We start from the raw sequence: 16139 nt of genomic DNA on the forward strand, positions 1-16139 counted from the left end.
CTGTGACATTTAGTTTTCTTTCACCACGTTATCTGTAACATCCAGGACACCTACATTCAAATCGGAAGAAGCAGTAAAAACTTTGCTTGTATCTGCTGTTAGCAACTTTGGAGACTGGAATAAAGCATCAAACTCCCAAGTCTGCATGAATATGAATGGAGAATGGGCTTTCCATTATTTGGGGTCTGAAAGTACTCCCTAATAGCTTTCTTCAGTCATTGCAGCAGTAGCTTACCTATCACAGGCAAATCCTTCCAGAAGACAAAAACTCTGTTAATCTGTGCCATGAACAAACTTGCAAAGATTACTTTCCTCTGCATCCTCTTAGGGTGCACGCAGACATGTGCAGACCCAGGTAGCAGAAGTCCCTTTTTTGTCCCCCCCTTCCTTATACAGTGCCAAAAAGCAAGGAGAGAAACATCAAAACAATTAAATACTATTTCCACATCAGTAGCCTTGTCAGTGCACTCTGTACCTTCATGCAAGAATACCTAGACTTGAAATCTGTGTGTCAAATACTTCCCTTTATTTTGCTTTTCATTTAGTAGCAAATAGGCCTGCTGAAGGATGCTGAAATATTTGGCCATATTAGATTGACAAAGATTGGATCTAAAAAAAACCATGAAAAATTCTAAAAACCCTGTGCCCAAGGCTCAAACAGGATGAAAGGAAACCCTTTTCTTCCGATAAATAAGAAAAGTCCTGCACAGAAATGGCTGAAATACTTTTCTACGATAAGAGTTTAAATTGTACATTCATTTCGCAAAGATGTTTTGCCATTTCCCCATCAATGACAGGGTATTTTCTGTGATCTGCAGACAGCTAGAATAGCACTGAGTAGTTTTTTTAGCATGACACATTACCGTTGGCTTGGGATTTATCTGATCCTCTTTTGTGGCAATGAGAAAATAGCCTGTGTGCCCTAAATGATATTTCCCAAGCTTGTCAGCATGCTATAGTAAGAATGATAATTAATGTGCTTTTTAAAGAGTGGCTTAGGAGAGCTAAATGATTGCAGTGGTGATAGTTTGTTATTGTCACTCTTCAGAATGTCCTTATAAGTAGCTGTCATGGAGACTTTGCTACTCATCAGCATTCGGAGAGAAACACATTTGTGATTTCTTTCAACAGATGTTGATGAAGGAAATAAAGCTCCGCTCAGCCCCCAAGGCTGGTGGGCTGTGGGCTTCAGCGGGGCTGGAGATTGGTGCTGCTGGTGCCGAAAGTGGAAGACGGTCACCCAGCCTCCGAACTCCTGGGAGCTAAGCCTAAAACAGATCTAAGCCTAAACCAGTACCAGAACGGGAGAAAGGAAATGGCTTTTAAGAATTGCTTAGCGAGGAGAAACTCGCACTGACTTTTTAATAGCCATTTACTTTATAGGTTTTATGAGTGTTTTTATGTATGTGGCCAGTCCTTCAGCCAAACCACAGTAGCTGCATCAAAACAGCAGAGCTGAGCTTTGAGAATCTCTTTTTCTTCCTCTGTTTCACCCCTGTATAAATGTACAAAGGTGCATTTTCCACCTTCTGTTTGGTTTCTTGTTTCTTTTGTCTTCGGGTGTCCATCCCTTCCCGGTCAGTAGTTTCACCAGAGGAGGAGCAGTCGGGCGGCAGTCTGTGACCCTCGCTGGAGTCCTGCTTGGCAGAAGTGTCATCTCTTTCTCTTTTACCTTTCTCTAACAGGGTTTCCAAGGCAAGACCGGCCCTCCAGGACCCCCTGGTGTCGTAGGCCCTCAGGTAAGAAACAAATGCTCGTGCTTGCACCAGCCCTCTGCAGCTCATCTTCACCAGATGGGCACAGCAGGCTCTCACAGCTCTCACGGTTCAGCTGGAGCTGCTGGGACCGCAGGTTATCCAGCACAAAGACTCTTCTTCCAGGGAAGGCAAAGTCATGTGGAAGCAAGCTTCAATGGCTTTGAAATTCCTGGCCAGGCTATGAAACAGCCCAGTGGGTCCCAGCCCACCTTGTCGAGGCGTTAGGATGGCATTTAGACAACGAGCCTGAAGGTTGCTGTAAATAAGGTGGCTCCTGTGAACTTAACAGACCTGCCTTGGTGTAAAGTTGGTGTAGGGTGAGAGGGAGACCAGCTACACACAACCTTAAAGACCAAAGGACCAAAAGACCTTAAGCGACCAGAGTTAAATGTGTTAAATATGATTTCAAAGGGCTGTACGGCTGCCGGGGCGTTCAGGGCTGTGTAAGCATGATGCAAGAGTGCTCTTGTATGTTGTTATGAAGAACTGCGTCCCTCTTTAACATAAAGCGCTGCTAGATTCTGTCAGAGTTGGGCTATTTGTCTTTTAGTCACCATGAACTCTGTGCAATCTGGAAATAGTACTGCACAACCAGAATTTGTACCCCTTAAGTACAGGCATGCAAGGCTTGTGGATTAGTTTTGTAGGCAGAGTCCTAGACAGAGTAGGACTGGCTTTGGGTTGAGTCTTCTTTCCTGAACTGCTGGGGAGGTTGCTTTTTAATTAGAAAGTAATTAATTTGTCTTCTTTAATGATAGTGTAAAGTCCCTGATTTGTAAATTCCCTGATTAGGGGCAATTCCCTGACTGTGTCTGTCTTCTCAAGTGCAAATTAGATTCTATAGCAATTTTATTTGGCTCTGCTGCATGTAGTTAGCGTGATCTGTGGCTGCTGAGTGATCGCAATGTTATCGTTCTGCATACACTAAGTGGCACCCTGCAGCATGACATGAATTACAACCACCGTCCCAGCAGACATCAGCGTGCAGGGATGTTATAGTCCTGTGCATATGGCTTTTGTCCTCCTCCAAAATGGGCCACTTGGGAACCTTCTGCACTGGGCCTTATGTTACACTCGTCACCGTTAGTGCCCACATACAGCACAGAGGCAGGCAGTAATTGCTGTGTAGTACAAGCCTAATCCATTATTTATGCCCCATATAAGAAAGAATCAGCATGATTGTAGAGTACTTAGGAAGTTTTCAATTAAAAAAAAAAAACCAACAAAAAACCCCCAACAAAACAAACCACCTAAGCATAATAGTTGTAGTAATAGTATCTCAGTTATGTGAACGCTTTCATTCCAGAGGTTCCCAGTGCCTCCAGTCTGCCAAGTGCAATGTTGCCCACTTCCAAGATAAGGTCCCTTTAGATGCCAAAGGAGGCATCTCTCCGGGGATTCCTGATGGCACTGCAGGGGACAGCTAAGGGAATGAGCATCTTCCGTCCTATTGCAACCTAAAGGACAAAACTGGTAGCCTGCACCTCTTCCTTCACTGGTTGTGCTGCTGATACCCAACACCTTCTCCCCGATCTCTGTTTCTTCAGGGTCCGACCGGTGAGACTGGGCCAATGGGTGAGCGGGGACATCCAGGCCCTCCAGGTCCCCCAGGTGAACAAGGTCTTCCTGGCCTCACTGGAAAAGAAGGGACCAAGGTAGGGACTAGCAGCCTACTGAATTCATCCTCCTTGGACGCCTGCGTCTCTCCCAGAGATGGAGAAGGATGATTCAGAAAAGACACGATGCTTCGCGGTGTCTCATCAAAATCTGAGCCCAGAGAGAAGAGCTGGGTCTCTCTGGAGTCTGCGGATCCTCAGCTATTTATCGCTGTCGTTGCAGGGGGACCCCGGTCCTGCTGGTCTCCCAGGGAAGGATGGTCCCCCCGGTTTGCGAGGCTTCCCCGGAGAGAGAGGTCTCCCTGGCCCCATTGTGAGTAGAGGCTGCCCGGTCCTTCCAGCGGGAAGGATGCCCAGGCGGTGCAGCACCCATCTCCCAAAATGACTTTGTTTTCTTCCCTCCAGGGTGCTCCAGGGCTGAAAGGCAACGAAGGTCCCCCAGGGCCCCCAGGTCCAGCAGTGAGTATCCTTGCCCTTACAGGCACCATCTAACGCATTTACAAGCTTGACAAGTCAAAACGGAGGGTTAGTCACAGCTCAGCACTTTATCCATTATTTCCTTTGCACTAACTAACGACTTGCTGGATATTGCTTTGTTTTACAAGACACGCTTGTAATAGCTCGGTCATTTTGTCGTGTCAGCTATGAACATACGTGACAAGCTGAGGGAACCGGAATGATTCAGGACGTCGAGAATTTTGCTTCTAAGTCACCTGCTCTCCCTCTGAAAGTTGTCCCCACTTGAGATGTGTGCTCAATGCAGCCCTCCTGGAAGAAAATACTCCTCATCCAACCCTCCCTGCTGCATTGGCCATGAAATGGCTCATGCTCTTGTTCCAAGCTGATAATGTGCCCCCAGGAACTGAGCTCCCTGCACCATCCAGAGGAGAACCCAGCCCTTCCAGAGATTTTAATTTAAAAAAGATCTTCAGGAGCCCTTAGGCTGATGGTACCAAGTCATCACATGGCAGTCACCCCATCAAATGTGCTCACTTACTGACGATGCATTTACAGCATCCTACTGCTGGATTTCTTTCTGTCTGTATATAGATGAAGCTCGATACTCCAGTTAATGCTTCCTTCCTTCTTTTTCCGAACAGGGCTCTCCCGGTGAACGCGGTCCTGCGGGATCAGCCGGCCCCATAGGCTTGCCAGGGCGACCTGGCCCCCAGGGACCTCCGGGACCCGCAGGTGAAAAGGGAGCCCCAGTAAGTACCAGTATAAAGATTAACAGCTGTGTGTCAAATAGAAATGTGTATAGTAGGAAGCTGAGCATGGAGACATTCCCTGGGGTAGGTGTATAAAAGATTTATTTTTAAAAAAAAAAAAAAAAAAAAAAAAGAATTTAATTAGAAAGGAATTTTCTCATCTTGGGTAGATCAAACCACTGAACGTTAGCTGCTCAGCTGCCCTGTTTGTGACACCCGTGCTATCAAAAATGGATATGATCCCAGGGACTGAAATGTCTTCAGGCAATGAGAAGGGCTGAGGACTGAACAGGTGAAATGACAGCCTGCGTGACCTCCTAGTGACAAACAGCCAAAGGACAGGCCTCTGGGCAGAGAAGTGAGCCAACCCCGGCACCGCTTACGAGGATGCAATGGCAGCAGCGATCTGCGCTGAGCCCAAATAAAGCCTTACCCTCGCTCTTCCCCGGCTGAAGGACCCACACAAAGGTGCTGTGGAGTTTTTCGGCTCCGCTTCCCGGGATGCAGCGTGCTGTCACAGCGTCGATGCTCCCAGGCATCCCGCCGGCACCCGTGGAAAGAGCTGCTCTCAGCAGAGCGCGGCTGAGTCCTGCCATATGGTCCCTCTCCCGAGCGTTCACCAGCCAGCCCGCGCAAACTCTCACGTCTTTCACTCCCCAGGCACGCGCGTGAAATGTCACGTGCGGGCAGGAGAGAGTGGGCTGGGATGACTATTTCTGTCCCTGAAGAGCACAGCGCCGTGACAGTCCCGAGGAGGGAGGCTGTGCCTCTTAATTCACACCCCGGTGGTTTTGCAGGGACTTCTGGGTTGCCTGCCTCAAGCTTGAGCTCAGCTTCAGACCCAGCAACGTGAGCAAATGCTGGCGTCGGTGATTTCAGACTACATGAGCGTGCTTACTTGATTGATTGTTGTTATCAAAAATGTTTAACAGCCACTGTATTCCACATTTGCTGGCTTATTAGAAACTCCAGCAGCTAGTCCAGAGGCAAGAATTTCCTGGTGAATCAGCTTTATGAACATCTGTCCTGCCAAGTACCTATATGATGTATCAGTGGACAGATGAATAGGCAATTTACGTGGCATCTAATTATTCAGAAGAGAGCACCCAGCATTCAGATACAATTAAATTATGTACGAGGAAACCGAAAAATATTCACTGTTCAGTTCCTATAAACAAACAAATTCAGTTGAAGGCTCTGGGTCTGAGGAATATGGGTGGATGTTTAAGCAGGAGGCCAGCAGAGATTGCTTTATTCGCTTCAGGTGTTTTCCTTTGTCCAGGAGTTCAGGAGGGAGCTCGGGGTCTCCTGAGAAAACCCCATTAGTTGGGGATCAGCCAGGGAGGGAACAGGCACCGAGCGCTGGGGCAGCCAGGACGAGAATCATTAAAAACTGGCTTGTGGGAAAAAACATTAGTTGGGGTCTTGTTTGTCATCCAGAGAGAGGTGGCAGAGGGTTCAGATTAAATCTGATTATGTTGCTATAGCAGTGAAATTGCAGCTGTGATCTGGGTATTCACCGTTCAGATTTGTTTGTTCTTTCTTTATCTCTTGAGAGAGAAATGTTGTCTTGTTTCAGCCAGCGAGCACAGAGACCCTGATGAAATATCAGTTGGAAAATGGTTTTGCTACACATGCCTATATAGTCAGGGGTCATTAGCAGCTGAATAAAATGTTACTGGGATGTAACGGGTTGGTTGGAGGGTGGAGGAGAGCTCTATATGACCTACCTGCTTGTTCTGCTTCCAGGGTGAGAAGGGTCCTCAAGGACCGGCTGGCCGGGATGGCATCCAGGGCCCGGTGGGACTGCCGGGTCCAGCAGGTCCCGTCGGCCCCCCTGGAGAGGATGGAGACAAGGTGGGAGCAGCTCCCTGCCGCGCAGGGTCATTCTGGGAAGGAACTGGGAACCGTGCCCCATTGCCACCGCGCTGCTTCCACTGCCTCGGGTTGGATGTGCTGCTGGTCGTAAACCCAAGGATATTTTACGACGCTTGCAATGCCACGAGATCGGCGGCGTCCGATCTGGGGAGCAGCAGGCAAATTGGGCTGTGTGTGCTCTCTGCCAGCCAAACTGCTTGCCGAAATCCAGTTAGCCTCCCCCGAAGCCTGTAGCAGGTGGCCTGCCTGGGGGTGCCTGCCCTTTCCACATTAATTACCTTTCCCCACTCTCTCATTAAGCCCCTCTGGACTGGAGGATTCTTAGAAAACATTAGCTGGGATGAATCACTCACCGGTGCTAACAAGGTCTGCAAAATGATGCTTCTTGCATCGCGTGGCAGCCAAGGAAAGTTTTAGGATGTGAAAGGGTTTGGTTACACCTGGAGTGGCCAAATCTCTGGCCTTTTTTAGAACATGCTGGGGTATTTCTGCGGGAATTGGCATCTTTGGGATGAGGGTGCAGATGCATAAGGCTATTGCTTGAATGTTGAGATATGAAAGTGGTCACCAACTGAACTAACTGTGTCCCTTTGTACCTGGCAGGGCGAGATCGGGGAGCCTGGCCAGAAGGGCAGCAAGGGCGACAAAGGGGAGCAGGTGAGTGGGGTGGATGTTGTCGTAGCTGCTTCCCTGGAGGAGTGTGGTTTTGTTGTGTGACTTGCTGGAAAGAGAAAATGATATCATTTTAATTTCTTTCTGTCACTGCTTCATCTTCTCCTTCGCTTCATCAAATACCCACACGATGTGAAAAAAAGAGTGAGTGCCTGAAGTGTGAGGCTCCCGCTCCCAGGAACACTGTGATGTTTCCATGTCACGTGTGTACTGTGTAAATATCTGTGAAACATTAGCAGCCCTTGCCATTGAACTTGGGTGTCCGGCTGTAGTTCTTCTAGTTGCTTATATCACACTGATGCACCCTTTATGTGTTGCTCAGAGCCTGAGGAACGGAAAATAAATTACACATAAGTCTCTAGAGAGAGATGAGTGGTGTGATATTGCTTCGCTGGAGCAAAAACTCGTTTAGACATGCCTGCCGTGCCACTGGCACCAGGGCTGAGGGATGTTGGTGTGTCGGGGGAGACTTGACCTTGTCCTCCCTCTCTGTTTTGGGAATTAATGCTTGTTTAATGGAGGCTGTGTTGAAGAGCATCACCTTTTCCAGGTGAGTTTTTTACTCTGATCCTAATGGTAACATTGCACTTCTGTTTCGTGACAGGGTCCACCAGGTCCTACCGGCCCGCAGGGTCCGATCGGTCAACCTGGCCCAGCTGTGAGTATTATCCTCTCTTAGCAGAAATCCTCCTTCTTGCCGTGAAGTGTCCCGGGAAGCGCTGCAAAGATTGGCAGTTTCTGCCTGGCACTGCCAACGCCCAACGCACGAGTAGGGCGTTGCCGCTGGCTGCGGCAGGAGGTGGTGGAGATGGGGCTTTGCATCTACGTTGTGTCTTTGCTAAGCTGTGTTAGACTCTTTCCTCGTAGGGTGCCGATGGAGAGCCGGGTCCTAGAGGACAGCAAGGCCTCTTTGGTCAGAAAGGTGACGAAGGACCTCGAGGTTTCCCTGGTCCCCCCGGCCCAGTGGGCTTGCAGGTAATTTGCAGCATCGAGGGAGGGCCTAGGGTAATGAGAGCTGGGGTTCCACCTGAGATGTTCACAGCTAAAACTCATCCCCTCCACCTCCACAGGGCTTGCCTGGGCCGCCTGGTGAGAAGGGAGAAACGGGTGACGTTGGGCAAATGGTAAGATGCTTTCAAACTTCTTTTTTCATCACTGACAGACGTTGCTCCAAGAAACATGTCTTAAATTTGTCTCTCCTTTCTTTCAGGGCCCGCCAGGCCCACCTGGACCCAGAGGTCCATCTGGACCACCAGGAGCAGATGGTCCACAGGGTCCTCCCGGGGGAATAGGAAATCCTGGTGCAGTAGGAGAGAAGGTAAAGCATCCAGACAAACGTGACTGAAGCCCGCAGGAGTTTGCTACGACGCTCACGCAGGGGCTTTGCTACGTCAGCGGAAAACTCGCCACCCTGCAGAAATAGAAGTGTGATCACCCTCTTTTCCCCTCTGCAGGGTGAACCTGGTGAATCTGGTGAGCCTGGTCTTCCCGGCGAGGTTGGCCTCCCGGTAAGTACGTTACGGGGTGGCTCTTGCTGTGATGGAGAAGAGCTTTTCTTCAGTGGTCTCCCACGAGGAACTGGTTGAAGAGGTGTCAGACAGGCGTGGATGTGGATGGGGCTGCAGCACTGAACCAGCCATGTCCTTGGTTTGGGTATCGGGCGACGCATCGCCATGTTCCTGGGTATTTATAGTATAACGTTTAGTCACCGAATATGGGCTACCCACGACTGAACAACAGGAACACCATTTAATCTTTGTGGGAAGGGACTGCTAAATCCTGTCCTTGTGTTTTGAGATACAAACAGAGCTTCTTTCTCAGAACTGATTAGCGGATAATTAGAGATCAGTGAGTTGTTTTCCTGGATAATAGAAACGCCCTTTTTTTCCTTTACAGGGTCCTAAAGGTGAAAGAGGTGAAAAGGGTGAAGCAGGTCCCTCTGGTGCTGCCGGTCCCCCCGGCCCCAAAGGTCCACCAGGTGATGACGGTCCCAAAGGCAGCCCTGTAAGTACCCCCTCCTGTCCAGGCAGTGCTTCCTTATCTTGCCCAGCAGAGATTTCTGCATGAAAAAATGTTTTCCAGAGATTTTTGTGGAAATTTGAAATAGTTTACCAGCCAGAGAATTGCTCCTCTCATATTATGTGATGTTAGTCCCCTTTTTTAGGGTGCCAGTGAGGAAAAGACCCAGCTGTACCATATCTTCCAGCAATACTTGAATTATTAGTCCTTTTTGCAGGTTATCAGAAAACTCACCCCTACGGAGAGGGCCTGCTGCAGATTTACTTTGCGCTTGAGCTTACGTATTGCCAAGGTCCTCTGCACTAGAGCAAAGCTTCCAAAATAGCGTAGAGGGGATTTATTTGAATTTGGGAATTGTAACTCTAGGGTCAGATCCCTGCTGATGCTAATTGCTATAGCTCTATTGAAGCCAGTAGAGCTATACTGATTTATACCAGATGACAATGGTACAGTATTTATCTTGCCAGCTTCTTTGATGCTTTCTGGCTGAAGAAATTTATTATGCGATAAGCAAAGATGGCATGAAACAGCAGAGGAGGCAGGGGAGTTAGTCATCTCTCTTAACAGATGGGGTTTTGGGATATCACGTTATTGGTTGAAGCTGGTCTCAGAATCATTTGAAGTGCACAATAGACATTGTATGGAGAAGAATGGCAAAGTGTTTTAGACATTAAATGCTTTGAGAGGATCTTCATGTGAAAAATGTTACACATCATGTAGTAAGCAAAAGCAAAATCTTCTAATCTGTGCATTCCCCAAAGCTGCGACGATTTTGCCGTCACTTGTCCAATGTATTTACGAAAAGTTAGATGAAAGTCCCAGCGTTGCCTCTGGAACTTTGCGTAGTCTGGCTGCAGAGCTGAACTGGTGGCTGTGACAGGGTGAAATTACTGAAGATGCAAAGATGGGATGTGATCTGGGATTGTGTTTGAGGGTAGGGAATTGGGGTTTTGCTCTGTAGGGTGACTCCCTGTGTTGTCGCTGGGGTAGCAGGCACTAGCGCTCTGCAATTCTCCAGACGCAGTATCTCTGACTTGGGCATATCCTTATTCTCTTCTTGCAGGGTCCAGTTGGTTTCCCTGGTGACCCTGGTCCTCCTGGAGAACCTGGTCCAGCTGTAAGTGTCTCACAGAAGAGCAGTTAGGTTCCTCCTCTTGGTTTAGTGAAATACGACTGTGTGCCACTCATTCACCAGCAGCTCCTCTGGCATTTACTCTTCCTTTGCTTGGGAAAGAGTAGGAAGTCCCACCAGAAGTCTGTCTGACCACACTCCGACCTTTGCGGCAGTAGCTCTACGAATGCTGCTCTCCACAGTGTTTGACACAGGACGTTTGCTGTTGCCGGTGTTCTCAACGGGAGATGGGAAGGGATGGTGCCTGGTGACGTGAAGACCAGCTGAACCACGTCTGCTGCTGCTAACGTTCTGCTCAACTCTATTCATACCCTAAATACGCCTGTTTGTTTCTTTCTTCTTCCTTTTTAGGGTCAAGATGGTCCCCCTGGTGACAAAGGTGATGACGGCGAACCTGGACAGACTGTGAGTAACCGGATAGATGAGATCTGTTCCCCATCAGTCCCCACGGCTTATGTGTGTAGGTCCAAGGATTTCTAACACAGGAGGACATAGAGCATCTAATTCCCACCAGCTTCTGCTGCACTGGTCCCCTGATGCCTGTCCCTCGTGTCTGTGTCAGCCTGGTCGCTGCCATCCATTCAGCTTGCTCAGCAATACGTGCTGAAAGCAAAAATTAACTTACAGAAAAACAAAGTCTTAAGTCTTTCATTTTAACTTTGCCATGCCTTATGGTATTTCGTGGTGGGAAGGGATAAAAGAAGATACCACCTGCACCCCCGAGGAGGTGTCGGGAGTTGTACTGGCCGCCCACACCTCAACTTAGCACAAACTCTGGATCTCAACTCGAGTTTTTACAGTTTTGCTCCTCCTTCCCACATCTCGTGGTGCAGTTATGGCTTGTTCTCCTCCCCTCTCCATCTAGGGTTCCCCTGGTCCCACGGGAGAGCCAGGCCCCTCCGGACCCCCAGGAAAAAGGGTAAGCTGATTGTTCAGGAGTATTTTTCCAAATGTATTTGTATTGACTTTTTGAAACTAATGTTATGACTATATCTGCAGTAAATGCAAGGCAGTAGTGTGTAAAATAAATAAATAATAATTTTTTAAAAAATTTGGTGCGCCATCCACAGCCATTGGAAATTGACGGGAAGTTGTCAACCATGGATTTTTTTGAGATTTTAACACCCAAAAGAAAATACAAGTGTGAGGTGCTCCTGCTCTTCCTGCCCTGCTGGCAGAGCCCTGGAATTCATTTAGCAAGAAGCTAATTTAAAAAGCGTTTCAGAGATATTTGTCTCCATTTTGTCTTCTTCCCTGGGGCTGTAGCATCATTTTGCTAATTCCAATAGACCATTTAAGATCAGTGTTATCTAATTGCGTTTTGCATCTATTTTGTGCTTTCTCTAGGGCCCTCCTGGTCCAGCCGGTCCCGAAGGAAGGCAAGGAGAGAAAGGAGCCAAGGTAAGAGCTGAACGGGATTTCACTTCTACTACGTCCTTTGTATGCCCAAAGGATCACCCTCTGATGACGCTGGTGTTTTAAAGACAGTGATTTGATTTTGCTGAATTTGGGGCCATTGGCCTCAAATTTAAGCTTATGTTTCATCTTTGAACAAACTCTGTGGAGATAATTAGGGCTTGGTAAGGTCATGGGAATGTTTTTCTTGTTTTGAAATTACAAAGTGCCGTATTTGGCAATTTAACGTGTTGTAAATAATACGGCGTGCACAGCCCTACGTCCTTTCCCAGGGCGAATACAGCGTTATTGGACCGTCATTGTTTTGGTAGGGGTGGTGGGGAAATGTAGAGTGGGATTGCAAATTATAGATCCAACTGTTGCAGCAGCCGCAGGAAGACTGATGGTGGAGGATGTCCTCTGCTAGTCATCTCCCAACCGAACCCAGGAAAAGCTTTCTGCTCCAGAGAGCTCACAGGCAAAGGGCGGTTCCTGCTGGAAATCAGCAGGAATAGGCAAGGCTGAAAAGTGAAGGAATTTGGAGACTTGTCCTCAGTCCGTAAGGAGTAGGGAGCAGTAGGAAAATCAACGAACAGGAAGTTTTACGTGCTTTGCATGGACCTGCATTCACTCTGTGACATCGTTTGGTGCCCCAATGCAAATTAAACCGTGCTGCCTCTTGCATCTAGGGTGAAGCTGGTTTGGAAGGACCTCCTGGGAAGACTGGCCCAATCGGTCCCCAAGGTGCTCCAGGGAAGCCTGGCCCTGATGGCCTTCGAGGGATTCCTGGTCCAGTCGTGAGTATTCCCAAACTGAGCAAAGGCTGAGAAAGCTTCTGGGCAGGGTCGTTCCTGGTGCTTTCCCATAACCCATCAGCCTTGGAAGATGCCTTTCTCCCAGCGTAATGTTCTGTCTATGCTGAAATGCCTGACAGCAGATGAAACATATTTAGTGGAAATAATATAACAGTGAATATCATCTCCCAGCATGTTTTATTTGAGTCTTGGGTCTGCTTACCCGCTCTCCATGGGTGAGAGTTTCCATGACCTCCAAAGTCCCTTTTCCAGTAGAGATTTGAGCACGAAAGGAACATAAATCCTTGATGTTTTATGGCCTTTACCATCTGTGAGAAGTCAGGGCAAATGTTCCCTGGCACAGGGACCAGGTGAGGATGGGTGAATAATCAGAATAATCCCAGCTGGGAGCACTGCTGTCATGAATGATTGTTTTGAGGGAATTGCACTGTTTTACAGGGTGAACAAGGTCTCCCAGGATCCCCTGGTCCAGATGGTCCTCCAGGCCCAATGGTATGTCCAGACCATCAAATTCCCTGAGTTTTTGAAATGGGTGAATGCATTTTACATTAATTCATTCTCTCTTTTGTTTCCCCCCCTGTCTCCCAAAGGGCCCACCTGGTTTGCCTGGTCTTAAAGGAGACTCTGGTCCTAAAGGGGAGAAGGTGAGAATGGCACGCACGGCCTCGCTGCATGACCTGATGCTGACATCTGGGTGTTTGGGGGAAAAAATGTCATTGTAGAGGGCTCCTGTGGCTGGCAGGACAAGGCTGAAAGTGCCACCAGCCCCGTGTGCTCTCTCCCCTGCTCTGGAAGCATTGGGCAATATCTTTAGAGGAGAGATGGAGAGCTGTGAGTGTGCCCCAAAGGATGAACCGGGTTGTGCTGTGGGTCAGTGTGTGCCACTGCCTGTCTGGATCCAAGACTGGGTTTCCCGTCCCCACGTCACCAGCTCTGATGACGACAAGATGACACGGAGCAGCTGAATCGCTGCGTTCCCCTACGTCAGCCCTCGCAGTCCTCGGCAGCTCTAGTTGTCACAGGCGCTTTAGCAGAGGGCATAGGGAGGTGCAGACACCTGGCTTGCTTTAGGGCATGATTCTCAACCTTGTAGAAATTTATGTAATACGTGTTAGCGCACAAAATGAGCAGGCGCTCTGGTGCAGCTTTGCTTTTTCTGTATTTGCAGCATTTTCTGTTGAAAAAAGCTAGTGCTTTGCTCTGCTCTGACACTTCCAGGTGTCAGGGATAGCTACAAACTCCTATCACCTTGCTTAGATATTTGGGGTTATATCTAGAAATGTCTTTGCTGGGTAGCTTTGGCATTCAGTTACCTCCATTGAGAGATCATAATTAACATCTGCTGTTTTCCCCTAGGGTCATCCAGGTTTAATTGGTCTTATTGGACCGCCAGGAGAGCAGGGAGAAAAGGGTGACAGAGGTCTCCCAGGCCCCCAGGGTTCAGCAGGACCCAAAGGAGAGCAGGTAAATATTCTGTAAGACCTTAATTAAATGTGGTTTTTTGCTGTGGGCTTTGCTGCCTTTGAGCAGGTACGGCATAGCAGAGATGGTCAACCTCGGCGGGAGACTCTTGCTAATTTTTGAGGAATATTTTCTGTATTAATGTAGTTTATTCTACATGTGAAATGTAGAGATGTTCCAAAATGATCCATTTTAGCGGAAAGCAGATTCTCAAGGGTCATATGAAAAGAGTTGAATAGACTTGGAAGGATGGTAACATTAAATATGCATCTAGAGGACTGATTTTTAAAACTGTGTGCCTAAATGAGATATGAGATTCCCCAGTCATGCTCTTGTCTGGATCACGCACACACTTTAAAACCAGTTAAACCTCCAGATTTGAATGGAGTCCTCCAAAAGCTGTGAGCAACTGTGGTCAACTCACAGTGGTCAACTGTGCGCAGATGTTAGTTGTGTAGATATAGACCAGCATCGCTGCACGCAAGTCAACGTTGTTCTGCTTTTATTTCTCAGGGTATCACAGGTCCTTCTGGACCAATTGGACCTCCAGGGCCACCAGGATTACCGGTATGTGACAAGTAATTCTCTTCTAATTTCTCGGGAGCTACACAGCCCCTCTGGGGTCACCTTTGTGCTCCCAGATACCCAGCTCGGTCCTTCTGGCCTGACCTTGTATGAGGATGCTGATGGGAAGGGGGGTTGCCCAGCTGAGCCCATTATAAACACTTGAATTGAGTTACAGGAGTACTGGGGGGTGACACACGAGGTGAGAGGTGGGCACAGGGGACGCGGCATGATCGAGGCAGGGAAATTAGCCCACCTTGTTTCTCTCCCCCTTTCTTTTGGATTATCTACAATCACACGGTGATTTTCTTGCACTTTTTGCTATTTGCATTTTTTTTTCACTGGGTGCCCAAAGACTGCAGCCTGCACCCTTGGGCGACCAGTATTTGCTCTTGCTGGGTGTCCTTAGCACGGAGCCAGGAACAGCTCCAGGTTACGGTAATCACACAGCAGCTTTTCCAGTTCCCATCCGGGCAGGAGTGTGGAGCGCTGACACAGATTGGTCTGACACAAACGCTTTTTTGTACGTTGGCAAACGAAAGCAACGCCGAACTCAAGTGGATGTGAAACAGAAAGGAAGTGAATTAAAAAGACCACCTTGTAGAACATTACTCTGTCTCTCCCTAAGGAGAGACCGATGACTTCTCTGCTCGGAAACGTACTGACTCCTTTCTGTATTTTTCTCTATACAGGGTCCACCTGGTCCCAAAGGTGCTAAAGGATCATCAGTGAGTATAGACATTGTTAAACAAAGAGGCTGAGGAGCTCTTATTAAATGCATAACCTGCTGCGACTCCTCCACATCAGTGGCATTAAGGCAATTAGCCAAAGATGACTGTAGCAAATGTACCCTTTTCAGGCTGTCTAAGCCCAGAAATTATAATTGGGAAAGGTTTCTATTGCACACACTGTACTTCATTGAACATCAGTGCAGCAAAGATCATAAGGAGGAATCCAGTGCATAGTCCTTAGGAGAAAAGCTACTGCTGTAAAGTGGAGGGTATTAAAAATAGACTGTGAAGCGGGAGGTGGCAAGCTGAAAAGCAAAGAACTCTGTGAGAAATGCGACACTGAAGCGAGCTTCATGTTACAGATCTCCTGTGCAGACAGCTAAAAATTCTTCTTGGGCAACTTCCTAATGTCTTTTTCCCAAGCGGAATTCAATGTTTTATTAATTTTAAGATTTTACTTGATTTATATAACTGTCGAATTGATTTAGAGAGTTAACGTTTTCATGCGTTGGAAGGATCCTTCATCTTCCATAGGAAGCCTAAGCAAAATTTGACTGTTTAACCTCAGGTGTTTGATCTTTTCTTTTACCTAAGCATCGAAATAACCAAAATAAATATTTTCTTGGGGGGGGGTGCAGGGAAACTCCTCTTGCGTGCCTGAAGGGACAGGGAGAAAGTTTTCTGCCACAAGAGACCATTAAAAGAAATGTTTGGGATGTGATATGTGACAAGTGCTTTTTCCTGAGTGACTCATGTTTTTCCCTTTTTTTTCCACCCAGGGTCCAACAGGTCCAAAGGGTGAATCAGGTCTTCCTGGGCCCCCAGGGCCTCCTGTAAGTAGAACCCATTATATGAAGTGTGAAATGAGGTTCAGATTTAATGGGTGTTGTA

General features: G+C 47.9%; 1 protein-coding gene across 2 annotated transcripts in view; it reads left to right on the forward strand.

The window, feature by feature from the left end:
- COL5A1 (collagen type V alpha 1 chain) overlaps window positions 1-16139 on the forward strand; it is a 159410-nt gene that overhangs the window by 130134 nt on the left and 13137 nt on the right. For both annotated transcript variants that reach the window (XM_049832115.1, XM_049832116.1), the window contains exons 38-61: window positions 1686-1739; window positions 3305-3412; window positions 3597-3686; window positions 3779-3832; window positions 4474-4581; window positions 6331-6438; window positions 7063-7116; window positions 7736-7789; window positions 7999-8106; window positions 8202-8255; window positions 8342-8449; window positions 8586-8639; window positions 9028-9135; window positions 10214-10267; window positions 10634-10687; window positions 11148-11201; window positions 11630-11683; window positions 12367-12474; window positions 12931-12984; window positions 13083-13136; window positions 13849-13956; window positions 14467-14520; window positions 15210-15245; window positions 16028-16081. In XM_049832115.1, coding sequence (XP_049688072.1) covers window positions 1686-1739; window positions 3305-3412; window positions 3597-3686; window positions 3779-3832; window positions 4474-4581; window positions 6331-6438; window positions 7063-7116; window positions 7736-7789; window positions 7999-8106; window positions 8202-8255; window positions 8342-8449; window positions 8586-8639; window positions 9028-9135; window positions 10214-10267; window positions 10634-10687; window positions 11148-11201; window positions 11630-11683; window positions 12367-12474; window positions 12931-12984; window positions 13083-13136; window positions 13849-13956; window positions 14467-14520; window positions 15210-15245; window positions 16028-16081 — 1746 coding nt within the window. The remainder of the gene's footprint in view (window positions 1-1685; window positions 1740-3304; window positions 3413-3596; window positions 3687-3778; window positions 3833-4473; window positions 4582-6330; window positions 6439-7062; window positions 7117-7735; window positions 7790-7998; window positions 8107-8201; window positions 8256-8341; window positions 8450-8585; window positions 8640-9027; window positions 9136-10213; window positions 10268-10633; window positions 10688-11147; window positions 11202-11629; window positions 11684-12366; window positions 12475-12930; window positions 12985-13082; window positions 13137-13848; window positions 13957-14466; window positions 14521-15209; window positions 15246-16027; window positions 16082-16139) is intronic.

This window comes from Accipiter gentilis, chromosome 29 (genome assembly GCF_929443795.1).
Source record: "Accipiter gentilis chromosome 29, bAccGen1.1, whole genome shotgun sequence".
Classification (NCBI taxonomy): domain Eukaryota; kingdom Metazoa; phylum Chordata; class Aves; order Accipitriformes; family Accipitridae; genus Astur; species Astur gentilis.